This window comes from Pundamilia nyererei, unplaced genomic scaffold, assembly GCF_000239375.1.
Source record: "Pundamilia nyererei isolate P.nyererei 1_Seehausen unplaced genomic scaffold, PunNye1.0 scaffold00202, whole genome shotgun sequence".
In the NCBI taxonomy this organism is placed as follows: Eukaryota; Metazoa; Chordata; class Actinopteri; order Cichliformes; family Cichlidae; genus Pundamilia; species Pundamilia nyererei.
In genome coordinates, this window is record NW_005187603.1 from 706,626 (window position 1) to 721,264 (window position 14,639).

The following is a 14,639-nucleotide window of genomic DNA, read 5'->3' on the forward strand; positions in this document are numbered from 1 at the left end:
TAAATTCCGTTTTCATGGATGCCTGGATGTTAAACTCAATTGTTACACCTGGTAGAGCAGAACGCTGATCATTTTATTAAAGATGAAAGACTTTAGACAGTTTTTTCAACTCTCAGTAATGCCATAGTGATCGTTTGATATATGGACCTGCAGCAGAGTTTAGACCCAGACACGGTTAGTGACGTCAGACTGAACAACCGGATTAGCTTAGCTAACTGCACACAGTTGGTACAGAAAAAGGCGGGAAAACCAACTGCCATCCAGCGTGAGACACAGACATGGAAGCCTGTTGATTTAGTCTCAGCGTCTGTCCTGTATAAGAGTAAAACTCAGCATCTCAACACTATGAGACACATTTACAGAACAGCTAATGATGACTTTATATCTCATAAGGTCCTGTTTGTATCTGATAGCTCACTCTGCATCCCAAAGACATGATCGCTGTCACATCCAGGTAGCTTTGCATCTCGTGGCCCCGACTCTGTATCGTGTAAGATAACTAACTGTCCCACAAAGGCAGTATGATGCTGTATTTTAAGTCTGTGTGTCTTTTAGTATCTCGAGGCAGAAGCAGACTTCAGTTTCTGTATTTCGAGTCTTTTGGCCTTTTTTTCTGTAAGTAAAACATCAGATGTCGTCCTCAGAAACTTAAATCAGTGCTTCTGACTGTTGGATGCACTTTTCTGAGTCCATCCTATAGTCGTCCTCTCTCTGCTTAATCCACTGCAGTCCTGAACACTGAGTAAAAATAAAAAAGACTCCTGCTTCCACCCACCTACATTGACTTACAGCAGCCCGAGGCAGCGACGGCTGGAACATGTCAGCAAAACCTCAAAACGCCCTGTGACCGTCCTGCGCAGGAATCATCGCTCTGCAGCAGCGAAGCCCGAGGCTGCAGGGATCACGCGTGCACAAAGGAGCGCCCCTGTGAAGGCGTTCTTTGTTAGCCAGAGTTCCTTTTATGTTTGATCAAAGCCTGGAGTTTCTGTTCGAGGAGACGGCCTGTCAAACTTTGGCGCTCCGCTCCTCCCTCAGGCTTTCCCCGCTCTGATGAATCTGACGCCTCGTTATTAAAAAGCACAAAAAAATCATCAAGTGGTGACTGCAAAACAAATATATGTTAATGAGGGGATAAAAATGGTAAAAACCTCTAATTAGTCTTTGCTTTCTGAATCACAGCGGAGCTTGAAAACATGTCAGCAGCTCTGAGAGCATTCAGCCTGACTCATTTATCACAATTTATTCTCGTGTTGTAACTGAAGCGGCGATGAAGGAGAGGATGAAGGAGAGGATGAAGGAGAGGATGAAGGAGAGGACGAAGGAGAGGATGAAGGAGAGGATGAAGGAGACGATCGGCGCACTCGCGCTCCTTCTGCTCCTCCAGACGAGCCGGTGCCGTCACATTTCAGCCATCTCTGAAGTTGACGTGTTTCGGCCGCGTCATTTACCTGCCTCCCCAAAAACGCTCAGCATCTGCAGTCTGGCCGAGCTTCAGCACGAGAGGCGTACGCGTCAATGTGTCGGTTACGTATGTGTGAGCTGCAAACACATGAATTATGCATCCACGGTGCAGTGGCGGAGGAACGGCTGTTAGGGTTGCTGCTGGTTAAATCCATGAAACGATCAGACTGGAGCTGCTGCAGCGTTTTTAGGTCCCTCAGTTACTCCGAGCGACCTTCGTGGTGCTTCTGCAGACTCTGTGACCTTTCATCCCAAACTCACATCGACATCTCCATAAAAGGTGATTACGGCACGTTAGCCAAAGGAGACTTGAGCACTGTTGTCTGAAGGAAATTCACAATGAAAATATTTGTTTTCGTTCCAGCCTAAGCCGGCTTTCAGCCTCCAGTAAACAACATGATTCACTAAAAAAGACGAGAAATAATTCAGCCCCAGATTTGTTCTTCAGAGAGAGAATTAAGAGATTTAAGAGACGTGGAGAAAATATTTCAGTCCATCTGACAGAACCAAAACATGCTGTGATGTCACGCAGAGGTTTCTCAGCCCTGCTTTATCTGCACTACTGTGCATCCACGCAGGGGTGTTGATCTGGTCAGGTATGTAGCAGAGGGGTTGTTCGTGAGTTTCAGCTGCTTTGGTGTTCATTAAAATAACAACAGGGGCAACAATGAGTGGGATCATCCTGACAGGGAGCAGCGCAAAGGCAGAAACATACAAAAAGAGCTTTGGATGTCCTCCAGGAAGCCTGGAGATACATCTGGAGATCCTCACCGAGCCGACAGAGCCTGAGCTGGAGGATGAAGCTGCTCACAACACGCATTCACTTTCAAACTCATTGCAGGCTTTTGTTCTCTATAGTGTTGTGTTTGCATGTTTGAATACAATTTTGAAGCATTTTCCTGCAAAATATAAATGAATGAAGGGTAACTGTAGACTGACAGCTGTGATGGTCCTCTGTGCTGTGTTACAGGCCTAACGGTGGATAACCGAGAAGCAAAAACAAATCCAAACCTCAAAAGCATCACTGGGACCGTGACAGTGGCGAGTCACGATATTTTTGAGCCTCATGAAATGTATGAAAACAGACTTGAGACGGAGCGCCGTGCAGGAAGCAGCCTCAGGGTGACGTTAAACAGATGTGTACAGATGCAGGGTGACACACGCACACAGACACATGCCGACAGCGAGGCTCACTGCAGTCGTCGCTGTCGGAGCTGTTGATCTCCACCGACGTGTCCACGCTGCTGGTCAGGGATAGGGACCCGCCCCCGCCGGGCCTGCCCTGGGCCAACAGAGGAGACAGGAGGTGAGACCCGCCCATTCCCGAGGCCACCGAGCCGGGGCTGAGGGACGGCGGCGGGGACACGGCGGGGTTGGGGGAGACGGGGGTGGGGGAGGTGGGGGACAGGCGGGGGAAGTAGGCGGAGATCTGGCGGATGGGTCTGATGGGGCCGGGGCAAACGTCTATGGCCATGTGTTCCTGGATGGAGATGCTGAGCTTCTTTCCTCTCCGAACCGTCATAGAGTCTGAAGACAAACAAACAAACAAACATGTTTACTCACTGAGAGCTTTGATCTCAGCACATTAACAGCATTTAAATTCAGATTGTTTCGTTTATTGTGTTTTTTTTAGTTTAAACTAGATTGGTCCAAATACAGACGAATTAGATTTAGATTAATAATAATTCACTTTGATTTATTGGTTTAACTTTATGTGGGTTTAATTGAGTTTACTTTGGTTACAGTTATATTATTAAGTTGGTTTCAGATGAGTTTAAGTTTAAGTTGGTTTAGTTGAGTTTAAATTTGGGTTAGTTTGGATTAGTAGTCTGGTTTATTGTCCCTGCTTTGGTTCGTTAACCCAGTTAGTTACAGACCCAGAATAAGTGTTTAACCCAACAGTTTCCTAAACCTGAGCGAGCATTTTGAACACTGACTGACACGCAAACATCTGACCTGACTTTCTTTACGTGTCCTTAAGAAGACATTCATGAAGCCGGGTCTGGATATCCGTTTGGACTCATTTGTTTGAAGTGACTCACAGAAAAACTGAATAAAAGCTGAATGGATCTGTTGTGATGAACACCTGAGGAACACTTGAGTGCGTTTGATGTCAGATTTCAAAGGAAATAGCACGAGGCGTTTGACAAATTAGTCACGGGAAAGGTGTTGCTGCTGTCACAGGACTTAATTGAGCCACCAGGAGATGAAAAGAATTTGAAGGGAGCCTCAGATTTTAGGCGGTTCATGACTAATTATCCCAGATTTTTCTTCCTGGCAATGAAAGGAGAAATTGTCGTCATATTTTGAGGAGAATCTCTGACAGTCACGGCCCTGAAGACACGATCATTTTAAGGGTTCTTTGTAGTGAATTGTACCTGCGATCTATCAGAGATACCTCATCACACGGCGCTGCTTTCTAAGAACTGAATGTGACGAGCTTCAGGTTACATCAGGTAAAATAATGGCAGTGAGCAGTGGAGCCTGTCCCAGCACTCATAGCTGTGAGCGGCGGCGCACACCTGGACAGGTTACCCATGTGCCGCAGGGTGAACACAGAGACAGACGGTCAGTCACACCCTGTTAGCTGCATTTCATTACAAAATAAAATCCACGAGGAAAAAAGACTTTGACTCTTCCTTCTGTTTGGTCTTATTATACTCGCCCAGCTTTTCCTCCTTTCTGAATAACTGCACTGTAATTATACACTTTGTTTCCCCAACCTATGCTATTTAAAACATCCTCAGCTGTCTCTGGATGACTCGAGTAAGGATGTCTCAAAGTGCTGCAGCAGTTTGTTCAATAATCCTCTGACCTGAAATTAAATGCAGTGTTTCATTTGACAGAAACTCGGTTTTATTTTGGCACTAACAGCACATCTCACACAGACGGAGGCAGTTTTATTGACAGCCGGCTGTAACACTGATAAATATGTTAAGCCAACTGCAGGCGACTACTGTTGTGGTCCAAAGACAGGAATAGACTCGAGCTGCAGGAGAAATATCAGCTAAACTCTGCGAAGAAGCCTCATCGCCAGCCTGCAGATACAGCCCGTCTTTATCCAGATGTTCAATCCTGTTGTCACTTTTACAGCTGCTGATCTCTATGAACATGCCGGGTCAGAGATGAAGATCTGGACCAGCTGACTAACAGCAGGCCAAGAAAACTAGCATTGGATTAACGGGGAAGAGTACAGTCCAAGAGCCAAGACCCAACCAGGCAACCCACATCATCACTGAAAGATCAGAGTCATAGTCCACTTTATTTATGCAGCACCAAACTACAACAACGGTCACCCCAAGGTGCTTTATATTAGACGTCAGTACAATAATATAGATGAAACTCAACAATTATATGACCCCGAGCACTTTGGCGACAGTGAGAAGGAAAAACTTTGTTTTAACAGGAAGAGAGACGGGTGCAGTGAAAATCAGCAAGGCTGAGCGGACGTAGACCAGGATACAAGTCAGGACACATCAAACATGTGAGCAGAATATCCCAAATTAAACACAGCAAACAAACCAAAGTCAAGACCAGAGTGAGTTAAATATCAAGTTCAAACCAGGCTGGACTTTAAGTGTTGCCGGACGAGTCTGATCAAAAGAAGACACGAAAACCTGTCGATGTCACTGAAAGCAGAGATACTCCTCAGAGTGACATGAGTGAGCTGACAGAGTGACAGAAAGTCGTGGAAGTCTTTCCACGGGTGTCTGTCTCCACAGGAATGACGAGGCCAAGTCTCAGCCCGGTGCTGCCAATCAAACGCACCCAATTGGCTGATCATCACCAGTGTGAGCACATCTGTAGAGCTGAGGTTTCTGATGTTTGCAGGTCTGGAGCGTTCAGGTGTGTTAACAGCGACACAGTCGTCCCAGGAGTGGACGTCCCAGCAAATTCAGCCTGAGTAAAAACCCAGGAGCTCCATCTCAGACTCCACAGGCCCCAGTCAAAGGTTAAACGTAGCAGCACAGTTAGAAACAGACTGAGCTGAAAGTCTGTCCATGAAGCACAAAACCAAACTCATAAGACCTCAGAGCAGCTGTGAGCGCGGCGCTGGAGGGATGATGGTTTGGGTACCTCGGGGTCACTGAGTGGACCGTGAGCTCCTTCATCAACAGCAGAGTGTTGGACCTCAGCGACACAAACAGAAACACCTGTGTGGACGGACACCTGCTGCGTTCATCAGCCCGGCTGTGCTCGAGGGAGTTAAAGCTGCAGAAAAGGATCAGCGCAGCTGTTTAAGCTCAGAGCTAACAGTCAGGAGGCGAGCGTGTTCGATCCCCGTGTTAAAGGAAACCCTTTTCTTCTATTTGACACATGGTAGTCCTGACAGCAGCTCCACGCCGCTGCAGCAGCTGACAGCAGGTGTTTAATGAGGAGTGTGTGTGTCTGACACATGAAAAAGAGGGAGGGTTCATAGAAAGCACAAAGAAAAGGTGTCGCAGCAGGACGCCGACACACATGGGCCGATGAAAACAGGAAGTTTAACGACCACAGTCCTGTAAGGAGGTGTGGACATAACAGGGGGGAAATCACACGACCAGAACGACCCGAGAGTGAAAAGTTAGCTCGCTAACAACACACAAACACAGCCTGCAGGTTGCATGAACAGCAGGGGGAAGTCAAACAGCTTCTTGGGCCTCGAGCCAGAATATTTAATCAGCGAGCCCCTGAGGGGAGACCTCCACCTGCTGCAACAGCGAGACAGGTGAGACGCCTGAACGCAGCTCAGACTGCAGAGCGAGGCCTCAGCAGCGTTAGCAATGAGAACAAACCGCAGTCAGAACGGCTCACATCAGCCACAATGTGTTTGCTTTAGAGCAGCTTTGCTCTCAGATTAAACAGATCTTTGAGTCAGGCTCACGTTTGTGCAACTTTCCTTTAGTTTGTGTGAAGGAAGCTCGAGGAGAAATACTGAGCTACAGATGAGCTAAACGAGTCCAAGAAAACAGTCCAGAGATCTGCTGTAAATAAGCAAAAGCTCTGCCATCACGTTTACATCTCTGTACACGCCAGAAACCACGTCAGATTGTGCATCAGGCTGGAAACGTGTTTATTTCTGCTGCAACGTTTAACATAGGAGTCTGCTGGAGCCCCTAGTGGACGTCGGATGAACTGCAGGCGTCGGCTTCATTTCAAACATTGTTTTATCTGCAGGCTGAATAAAAACCACATAGATAAATGCAAAGTCCCTCTGAATTCAACATGCACTGTTATTCCATCCATCCATCCATCTTCATCCGCTTTATCCGGGGCCGGGTCGCGGGGGCAGCAGCCTAAGCAAAGAGGCCCAGACCTCCCTCTCCCCAGCCACCTCCTCCAGCTTATCTAGGGGAATACCAAGGCGTTCCCAGGCCAGCCGAGAGATATAATCTCTCCAGCGTGTCCTGGGTCTGCCCCGGGGCCTCCTCCCGGTGGGACATGCCTGGAACGCCTCACCCAGGAGGCGCCCAGGGGGCATCCTTGTCAGATGCCCGAACCACCTCAGCTGGCTCCTTTCGATGTGGAGCAGCAGCTGCTCTACTCTGAGCCCCTCCCGGATGGCCGAACTTCTCACCCTATCTCTAAGGGAGAGGCCAGCCACCCTTCGGAGGAAGCTCATTTCTGCCGCTTGTATCCGCGATCTCTTCTTTCGGTCACTACCCACAGCTCGTGGCCATAGGTGAGGGTAGGGACGTAGATCGACGGGTAAATTGAGAGCTTCGCTTTTACACTCAGCTCCCTCTTCACCACGACGGACCGGTGCAGCGTCCGCATTACTGCAGCTGCAGCCCCAATCCGTCTGTCGATCTCCGGCTCCCTTCCTCAGCCTCCCTGGGAAAGTCTATGCCAGGGTGCTGGAAAGGAGAGTTCGTCCGTTAGTCGAACCTCAGATACAGGAGGAACAATGCGGTTTTCGTCCTGGTCGCGGAACACTGGACCAGCTCTTTATCCTCTCCAGGATACTTGAGGGTGCATGGGAGTTTGCCCAACCAGTCTACATGTGTTTTGTGGACTTGGAAAAGGCATTCGACCGTGTCCCTCGGGGTGTCCTGTGGGAGGTGTTGCGGGAATATGGGGTGTCTGGCCCATTGCTACGGGCCATTCGATCCCTATACAACCGTTGCAAGAGCTTGGTTCGCATTGCCGGCAATAAGTCGGACTCGTTCCCGGTGGGTGATGGGCTCCGCCAGGGCTGCCCTTTGTCTCCGGTTCTGTTTGTAATTTTCCGGTTCTGTCAGTGCGCCCCAGGGTGGCTGTGGCTACACTGTAGCTTGCCATCACCAGTGTGTGAATGTGTGTGTGAATGGGTGGATGACTGGATATGTAAAGCGCTTTGGGGTCCTTAGGGACTAGTAAAAGCGCTATATAAATACAGGCCATTTATTTTAATTTTTATGGACAGGATTTCTAGGCGCAGCCAAGTGACGGAGGGCTTTCGCTTTGGTGGCCTCAGAATCTCATCTCTGATTTTTGCAGATGATGTGGTTCTGTTGGCTTCATCGGGTGAGGGCCTCCAGCTCGCACTGGAACGGTTCGCAGCCGAGTGTGAAGCAGCGGGAATGAGGATCAGCACCTCCAAATCTGAGGCCATGGTTCTCAGCCGGAAAAGGGTGGAGTGCCCACTCCGGGTCGGGGATGAGTTCCTGCCCCAAGTGGAGGAGTTCAAGTATCTCGGGGTCTTGTTCGCGAGTGATGCACTGTTATTATTTTTAGAAATTTACGCTGATGACGTCAGCGTAAATCTATTTAAAATATCTTTATTTACTGTGCAGATTAAAACGCCTGATTACATTTCATAATAAAACCTTCTAGACTTTATGTTCCAAAGCCTGAACACAAAGTCAGTTAGTCATCTTGCTCCTGAGTGAGAGAGCTGAATCCTCACGCTTTGACCTTTCAGAGTAATTTTCGTGGTCAAATGTGGCGCCAACAGCCCTCCAGACCCGAGGAGTGCAGATCGCCGCCGCAGGCTCGAGTGGACGCTGAGTGACCGCACAGGTCGAGGTAAACCGTGTCAGAGGTATTACACGATGATTCACTTTAACATTTACCTGTGAATATGATACAAAAACACATTTTATGGGACTTTCAGTCGTTTCAGCTGCAGCACACGTATGACTCATGCCTTGAAGTGCTGATTATAAGAAATGCTTAAGATTGCTTATTCAAGGTAAAGTCTTTTAACTAAAGGCCATGATGAAGCAGAAAAGCTTTCTCAGAGTTTCTTCTATGTGGAGCATAAAGCAGCGAGTGCTGCCTCTGCTCGAACACTCTGGGGACGCTAAACAACACCAATAAATATGCAACTCCAAACCAGCTCCACCCTCAGGAGAGCCGACTCGATTTAACCAGGAAAAATGCACAACAGGCAAAATAAAAGTACGCAAGTCACTGCTTCGACCGCCAGTGTCATCCTCCATGTTTTTCTGCTTTATTTACTCCACAAAGACTAAAATTCAAAATCTTACATTTGTATTTCCTTCTATTTCTGGCTTATATGGAAGGCCACGCATTAAATTATTAAAATAGATTAATTAATAAATCAATATGCCATGAAATGCATTATTATTGCTTTTGGTTGTATTACACTATATCCCCTCTATTTATGTACTCTGTGTGTAATCCATTACTTTGTTTATTAGATATCCATCTCACGGGAACCAGCAGCCCTCTCTCTCTGTCAGCCACCTCATTCATTTCCTGTTTTACTTTGATAGCTGGTCGTCTCTGTTTTTGAGTTTCACTTCCTCCTCGTTGTCTTGATTGTGTTCAGCTGTTTCTCGTTGCCCTCCTGTGTTCGTCCTGTCTTTGCCTGCCGGTGCTGGTTCTGGTCACCGTGTTACTCCCTGTGCACTCTTGGATCTTACAGCCGGGTCTTTGACATTAAAAGTTTGATATTTGTTCCTGAGCTCTGCCTCCCTCGTTCTGCGACTTGAGTTAGGAAACTCTTTCTGTAGTTTTTGACAGATGCTGTTCAATCTCCCACTGCCTCGCTCTCTGACTTCTGCATTTGTTGCACCAACATGGAGTCAGCATCCACCCTTTTCTGACTGCGAGCTGTGGCCTCAGATGTGGATGCTGATTCTCATCCCGTCTGCAAACTGCATCAGAGTGTGAGGGTGGATAATCCCTGCAGTTATGAACACGCATTACATTACAGCAGACTGAATAAAAATGTAATAGTTTTAATAATATTAAAATAATAATATTATCAGCCTTCGTTCGTGCACTGATGACAGCACTGAGGTAAATTGAATGTAGCGCGGCTCAAACCTGATTGAAACCTGATTACAGGTTTGTTAATCCTCTGAGAGCCGAGGCTGGAGAACAGAACTGTTCAGTTTGTGACAACATTTAATCGTGCTCCTTATTCTGTTTAACGAGCGCGTGTTTTTCAGCTTAGCGGTGTTATGTTGAGATTCGTGTCCACAAACTGAAGACTTCTGCTGTTAAATGAGCGCGGCGGCGAGGACGATGCAGCTGTAAGGAGATGCAAGCTGCTCGTTTGGGTTTAGATGAAGTGTAGGAACCGTTCGGGGGGTTTTTAAAGCTCAGTTTTCACCAGGCTGAGAAGATGTTCACAAACACACAGTGTTGTAATGACTAGTTCACCTTCTGCTCTGAGACCACCTCAGAGTGAAAGGAGGCAGGGGCCTTGTCATTAGCCCAAAATGTTCAACAGCTGGCTCCAGTTATCTAACGCCTGAGCTTGGACCTGCAGCTTCTTTCTTGTTAAGTGATCATAAAGAGAGAGGACGACTCAGATGTCCGACAGGACATTTAAGCAGTGGGAGATTTCACACGCTGTGTAATTGGAAGGAGATCATGCTTGTTTAAGGGTCTCCTCCTTAGAAACTCTGCAGGGCGTCCTTAACAAAGCCGGAGCAGAACCTCGAGTCGAACATGCACGCGCCGATCAAAGAAAAGATTTGGGATTGGACGCGTCCTGCACATGATGTTGCTTATTGTTCTTAAGTATTCCACTTAAACCAGTGGAGCAGACAGGGTAAGAGATTAGGAGCTAACGACCTGCGGCTGGATGCAGTTTGGAGAATGCATCAGTTTTGTTTTTGTGTTTTACTTGGAGATCTGAGGAGAGATTCTGCTGTGTTGCTTGGTTCAGCCCTCAGAGAAGAGCTCCAAATAAAATTAACAGAATAAATCCTCATTCTGTGTGTTCGGCCTGCAGGAAGCTTGAAGCTTGTTTTCAGGCAGAAGTAGTGCAGTCCTATTAGCAACACACAAGACAGAAACAGCAGGGTCACAAAGCATTGCAAGTGTCTGTGATGCTCCTTCAGTTCAACAAAAACACACACAGAGCTCACGAATTTACACGTTAGCTACACCTAACAACCAGCAAAACACCTGTATACGAAAGATGGTCATAATCAACCCAATGGTTAGATTCAAACAGCACAAACAGGTCCAGAGGTGCAGCTCAGGTGAAGCTAGCAGACAGTTAGCAACTAGAGTCACCTGTGTCACCATCCACCTGTCAGTCACAGAGGCCACTCCCCTAATAATGCAAACTTTAATCCTTAATACAATTTAAAAAGGTGAGTTATAAAAACAGGTGCTATGAAGGGGACATGATCCACAGAGACCAAACTGTTTGTGTATCAGCCTGTAAACATGTTTATTTCTGCTGTAAGGATTTAACATGAGGGTCTATGGGGACTGACTCACAGCTGCCTCAGCTGGACATCAGGGGAACTGCAGGTGCTGGGGCTTCATTTTTCATCCTTAGATGCTAATGTTTGGGCCATAGCGCTTTATTAACGGGGGAAACTACGTTTTCTAGATAAAATCTCAATTCTAATCAGCTATTTTATTCTATTTAATTTATCCTATTCTATTGTTTTTCTTAATTGTTGCTGCTCTTAACTTTGTACTGTCCACTTTCTGCCGTGACCAAGCAAATTTCCCACTTGTGGGACTAATAAAGGTTTATCTTATCTTATCTTATCTTATCTTATCTTATCTTATCTTATCTTATCTTATCTTCATTCACCTAATTTTCCAGGGAAGAAGAGTGAGCTTTGAGATGCTCAAGCATTTCAGCATCAACATTTTAACTTTACTGAATTTAATTTGAACTTAATTTCATGAGAAGTCAAATTTATTAGGCTGTTCTTGAACACTAATGACTTTGTCCCACTGAGGAGATCTCCAGGCATCGTGTAAAATTTCAAAATGTAATGAGGATGTAATTATAAATTAGAAGTCACACATCTGAGACGCTGTCTCCTGGGTTTAAAGCTTCCTGTTTTGATTTTCGGGCCCTTCCCACTCTGTCACGTGTGTTTGCTTCCCGAGTGTCTGTGGCGCTCGGGGCCGTCATGTTTAATTCAGGGGGAGGTGGCGTTTATCAGCCAAAACATTCTCCCACATGAAAGTGAAACCTGGTGCCCGTCCAGTGTTAGATATGCAGTCACAGCGGGATTACTGGTGAGACTTCGACACAGGGGAGGATCTTAATGAAGACACACAAAACGCCTCTCCCTGCCGCCACTCACTCGTGCCGGTCTCGTTCCCACCCTGGAGTCTGCAGACGCTCTCCCCTCCCCGCTTGTTTTTACTCGCCCTGTCACCGTTTCATGTTCCTCTCCGCATTAACAGTCTCAGCCTCACTGTGCAGAGGCGACTCGGTGGTCAGAGAGTCCTGTCACCTCATATACGCTCACCTGATGGCTGAGTGACAGGTGTGAGGGGAGCTGCAGCCGCACACGTCGCTGTGATTGGACAGATTCTGTCACTTTTCAGCTCCTGGCAGTTTCAAACCAAATTGCACGACAATAATTAAGTTCATTGTTAATTCAATCATGCACTGGAGTTTTCTCTTAATGATGACGTCACAGATCAGCTGTTTTCACAATACACCCCTTCGCCAAGGAGGCCACGCCCCTAATGGTGCAAAGAGTTTTTTAGCATCAGACATGAGGATTACTTTGAACTGTGACTCATGCAAAGCTGCTCTGCGAGGTCAGTCACTGTAGAGACAAAAGATCTGAAATTTGGAATAAGCACAAACACACAGGAACCAGCTGCTGCTCCTCCATAACTTCATTAATTACTCATGATTATTTGATTATTATTGCAGGGTTTTCATTTTTACTCTGTCTCACAGCTTCCTCTCTTCCTAAACTGAGCATCAGCTCTGTGCTGCAGAGAGGAGAGACGAGGAAACCTAATATAATTCAGTTGTTCTGCCAAAAAAAATCTCTGTTCCTCTCTGGGATTTGAAATCCTCCAGCCACAGAAAATACCACATTATAATTCATAACCAGCTGCATGCAAATCAATACCCAGGCCTGATGTTACTGGCTGATGTGAGGAAGCTGCTTTGGCACAGAAAAAGGAGGAAGGGGGGGAGCAGCAACACGTTAGCATAGCATCCATCACAAAGCGACACGCAGTCAGAAGCAGGAGGCAGCGTGATCCAAGCACACGGATTTGGACATTTGGTTTTTCGGTTGTGGTTGTTTGGTTGGAGGCAGAGAGGTTGTAATTATTTTAATGAGTTTAACGAACACACGACAGCTCGCTGGCCTCAGAAGCAAACACATCGTCATCACACTGAAGCTTGTGTGTCATCGGTCCTGTCTTCCTCACACGGCCCCTCTCTGAGCCTGATTCTGACGGATGTTTCTTCCTGTTAAACGGAAGTTTTTCCTTCCCACTGTCACCAACTGCTTGGTCATAGAGGCTCAGCCTATTGCTGAGGTCTCTCTGTGTTCACATTATAACTGCTGCTGTGATTGGTTGCTATATAAAAAAAACTGTACTGAACTTAATTAAAAGCAGAACAACTGAATAAAGAAATCTGGCTGGAACGTACGACAGAAACACGGTGAAGCATGAAGGTCCCGTTTTTCCCTGTAGAGCAAAGCCAGTGGATGACCTTTACAGCACAGCTGTATACAGGAAGGTCCCGTGAATCATTAATGACTGCACGCGTCGCTCTATAGATCAGCCCCGACAAGGAGAACCATCCACGAGGTTCTTTATTCTAAATGCCATTAATGTGGTGAGCAAACTACAGCACACTCACACAGTGAACTATACTGCTGTTTTTATCTTTTAGGCATAAAATCTTATTTTGTGCTCATTTTATATCTTTTTGTGGCAGCATTAGTGATTATTTGTAGCTACATTATACACAGGAACTCCGGCCCCAACAGTTTGGTTAATGCACTGCACTTCTATCGGGTCAGCAGAAACATAAGGTGGAAAAGTCACGTTTTAGCCTCATGCTGAACACGTTCATGTCAGATCTTTCTTGTTCTTTGGCTTCACTTCTGTTTAAGATTTCCCACTTGGTGCTAAATGGATTAAAATAAATAAATGGGTGGATATGAACCTGAAGCTAAGGGTAAACCTGTTTGGAAGTTAGGAGGTTAAATCTGCCAACGTGTTGCTTTCAGTGCTCCTCAATAACCTCGCAATAAAAAATAAACTTTTGATTAAGTTTTAAGTGAACCATTGGAGTCATGTCTGTGTCCAGGTCAGTGGAAGATTAATGTTGGGATTAATTGAGCCTGACTCAGAAATGTTTAAAGGACACATCAGTTTGGCTGAAACAAAAACCAACCTTCACCCTGCAGAGGTCACATGGCTGATGTTACAGTCGATTTTTCCTTTTCCTGAAACCTGCGGTCGAGGAGCAGCACCACCTCAACGACTCCTGTAACCACCTGCCCACCCAGAGCTCCCGTCATCAGGTCACCCTCCTACGTTAACCACCTCTTACCCATCCCTCTTCTGTCCTTGCTCCAGAAATGGCACAACAGCCATGACCTCACCAGAGCCAATCAGGATGTCTCCAACCTGTCAGTCATTCCTTATTTATCCCCATCATCCACAATTTGCTCTGCTCTTTAAGCCTGTAAACTCACATTATTTTGTCATGGTGCTCACTATTAAAATAATATAACATGTAATTTGAATTTAAAAAAAAGTGACAGGGCCTCCGTCATACTTTCATCCATTCTTTGAATAGTGGGTGGTGCCAGTTCTCCACTTAATGTCATTTTAACCATCGCAGAATAACAACAGACGAGCTCCGCTCTAACTTCGAGACAGGAAGAGGAAGGAAATCTGATTCTCCTGGTTTCCTGTTCAGTTCAGGTTTGGTTAGAGTCTCATCGCGTTCGTCTCTTCACTGGATCAGAAGCTTGAAGCGGAGCTTAGCAGAC

At 46.4% G+C, this 14,639-nt stretch overlaps 1 protein-coding gene across 1 annotated transcript in view; it reads right to left on the bottom strand.

Annotated features, from left to right (window-relative positions):
- doc2a (double C2-like domains, alpha) overlaps positions 1–14,639 on the bottom strand; it is a 67,624-nt gene that overhangs the window by 51,261 nt on the left and 1,724 nt on the right. The window contains exon 2 of the mRNA XM_005747697.2: positions 2,656–2,988. Coding sequence (XP_005747754.1) covers positions 2,656–2,983 — 328 coding nt within the window. The 5' untranslated portion in view covers positions 2,984–2,988. The remainder of the gene's footprint in view (positions 1–2,655; positions 2,989–14,639) is intronic.